Source organism: Triticum urartu, unplaced genomic scaffold (assembly GCF_003073215.2).
Source record: "Triticum urartu cultivar G1812 unplaced genomic scaffold, Tu2.1 TuUngrouped_contig_5856, whole genome shotgun sequence".
Taxonomy (NCBI): Eukaryota; Viridiplantae; Streptophyta; class Magnoliopsida; order Poales; family Poaceae; genus Triticum; species Triticum urartu.
In genome coordinates, this window is record NW_024116565.1 from 1 (window position 1) to 2,251 (window position 2,251).

General features: G+C 51.4%; 1 protein-coding gene across 1 annotated transcript; it reads left to right on the forward strand.

The window, feature by feature from the left end:
• Positions 1 to 9: 9 nt before the first annotated feature.
• On the forward strand, positions 10 to 1,792 carry LOC125529797 (TVP38/TMEM64 family membrane protein slr0305-like; the record flags this gene model as incomplete). The annotated part of the gene is made up of 4 exons (XM_048694212.1): positions 10 to 141; positions 478 to 714; positions 819 to 1,039; positions 1,162 to 1,792. Coding segments are annotated over 4 exons (903 nt in total), but the record flags the coding sequence as incomplete, so codon positions are not given.
• Positions 1,793 to 2,251: the final 459 nt, after the last annotated feature.

Genomic DNA, 2,251 nt, shown 5'->3' on the forward strand with positions numbered 1-2,251 from the left:
CGCCCCCGCCAACCGTGCCGGAGGCCGGGGCGGCGGTGGTGGTCGGGGATCCCGTGGACGAGGCTGCTGCTCGGAGGCCTGCTAGTGGTGGCGGTCGGCTATGCCTTCTACAAATGGGGGCTCCCCCTCTTATCAGACAAGGTTCTTCCACCCTCCCTTCCTCGCATTCTACTACTCTACTAGTATACGTACTACTCTACACATCTGATTTTCTCTTTGACACGTGATTTGTGTCTCCTGGGGAACCCATGTTGTTAACTCAATGGATTCTCTAGTTCATCTTCATTCACCCAAACAATCCCCAGATACAGACATACAGTACACAAGCACATGCCATTTCTGTTTTCTACACTGATGATGCCATCAGGATTCTGGACTCTGCTGAAGTGCTCATGCTCTACACTCCAATTTCGCTAATCTTTTTATCTGCATGTTGGAGTATTTAATCTGCCTTTACGGCATGATGTTGCACTGTAGGTGCTCTTGCCGATCATGCGATGGGAGGCGACATCTTTCGGGCGCCCTGTGCTGGCTATCGTGCTGGTCATTTCCATGTCCGTCTTCCCTACCGTGTTCCTGCCCTCTTTCCCGTCCATGTGGCTGACAGGGATAATATTCGGCTACGGCCTGGGCCTCTTGATCATCCTGGTTGGCACCGGCATAGGCATGTCCATACCGTACTGGATCGGCTCCCTGTTCCTCCATCATATTCATGTAATGTTCATCATCTCCATTTCCTCAATCATGGGCTGCCTATATAAATAGATGATGGTGTGCCCTGAGTTCTACTCTGCATCTGAAGTCTGAACCTATTACAGGGATGGTTGGAGAAGAAATGGCCTCAGCAGATAGCCCTGATCAAACTGGCCGGCAGAGGGGGCTGGTTCCAGCAGTTCCGGGTGGTTGCGCTGTTACGGCTCTCGCCGTTCCCGTATGTGATGTTCAACTATGTCGCAACCATCACCCAGATCAACTTCACCCCTTACATTTGTGGCTCGGTTGTCGGAATGGTACCTGACGCGCTGGTCAACATCTACAGGTATGATTCAGAGTCCAGAATAACATTCAGTTGTTCAGTACTCCGTAGTACTGAGCAGATGGCCTATCAAATACCCAATCTTAACCAAGATCATCTTGCTACCTTGTCCTGTTTTTGTGCAGTGGCCGGCTGATCCTCGCACTGGCGGACCTGAAGTACGACCAGCGTCGGATGACAACGGTGGAGATAGTGTACAACGTCATCTCTGCCATCGTTGCAGTTCTTATAGGGGTCGGGTTTACGGTCTACGCGAGACGAGCCTTGGATGGCATACAAAGCGCGGAAGGCGCGCGGCAACCTGAACCCGCTGTCGTCCCTGCTGTCCCCGCACCGGAGCTCAGTGATCGCCATCGAAGTTCCAGCTCTGTGCCGGCGTCAGAACTCGGTGGTGATCGCCAAAGAAGTTCCAGCTCCGTGCCAGTTGATGTTGTGTAGTGGCATACTGGCATGCAGTATATTCTTTAAAGAACTGCAATGCTTGAAAGATCCAGCCAGGGTTTTACAGAATGTTCTGAACCCTGCTGCAGCACTTGTGTTGGTTGGGTTGGGTGTCAAAGGTCAAGACTTCGTGGGTTCTTCTAACCTGGAACAATGTGGATTTACCTGACCGGCTTTCTTTAGTTAGAACCACACACGAATAGCAGAAAACAGGGTGACGGTTAGGCTCCGTCTGGTGTTGCATAGCTTTCCATAAGCATTTGTTTCATTTTGTGAATGTATTACAGTTAGAAAATATCTTTCTTAGAAATAACAGAGAATTCTTGCTTGGATTAGTATAGTATAGAGATTGTTTGTGGCTGTTGCTTCTCTAGTATCCATCCTCGTGCTTTGAGTTAATTGCATGTTGGTACCACACTTGCGCGCCTACTCACGAGTCAGTACCACTATTCGTGTATGTCGCAGTTCAGTACCACTATTCGGCCTAACTGTTACAAACTGGACTGACAGCCGTATAAGTGAGTATTGACCATGTATCTGACAGACGGGGCCCATCTGTCAGGTGACACGGTGGCCAGTCGGCGCGTGCCTGGTGCGCTGACTAGGACGAGGCCGGTGCAGTCGGTCTACATGGGCTCGGTCGGCTCGGTCGTGGGTCGGCCTCACTCTCGCTCGACCTCACTCTCACTCTCGCTCGACCTCACTCTCACTCTCGCTCTCCCTCCTCTCTCCGATTCGCCGCTGCCCGCCGCTGCATTACCGGGTGAGTTGTAG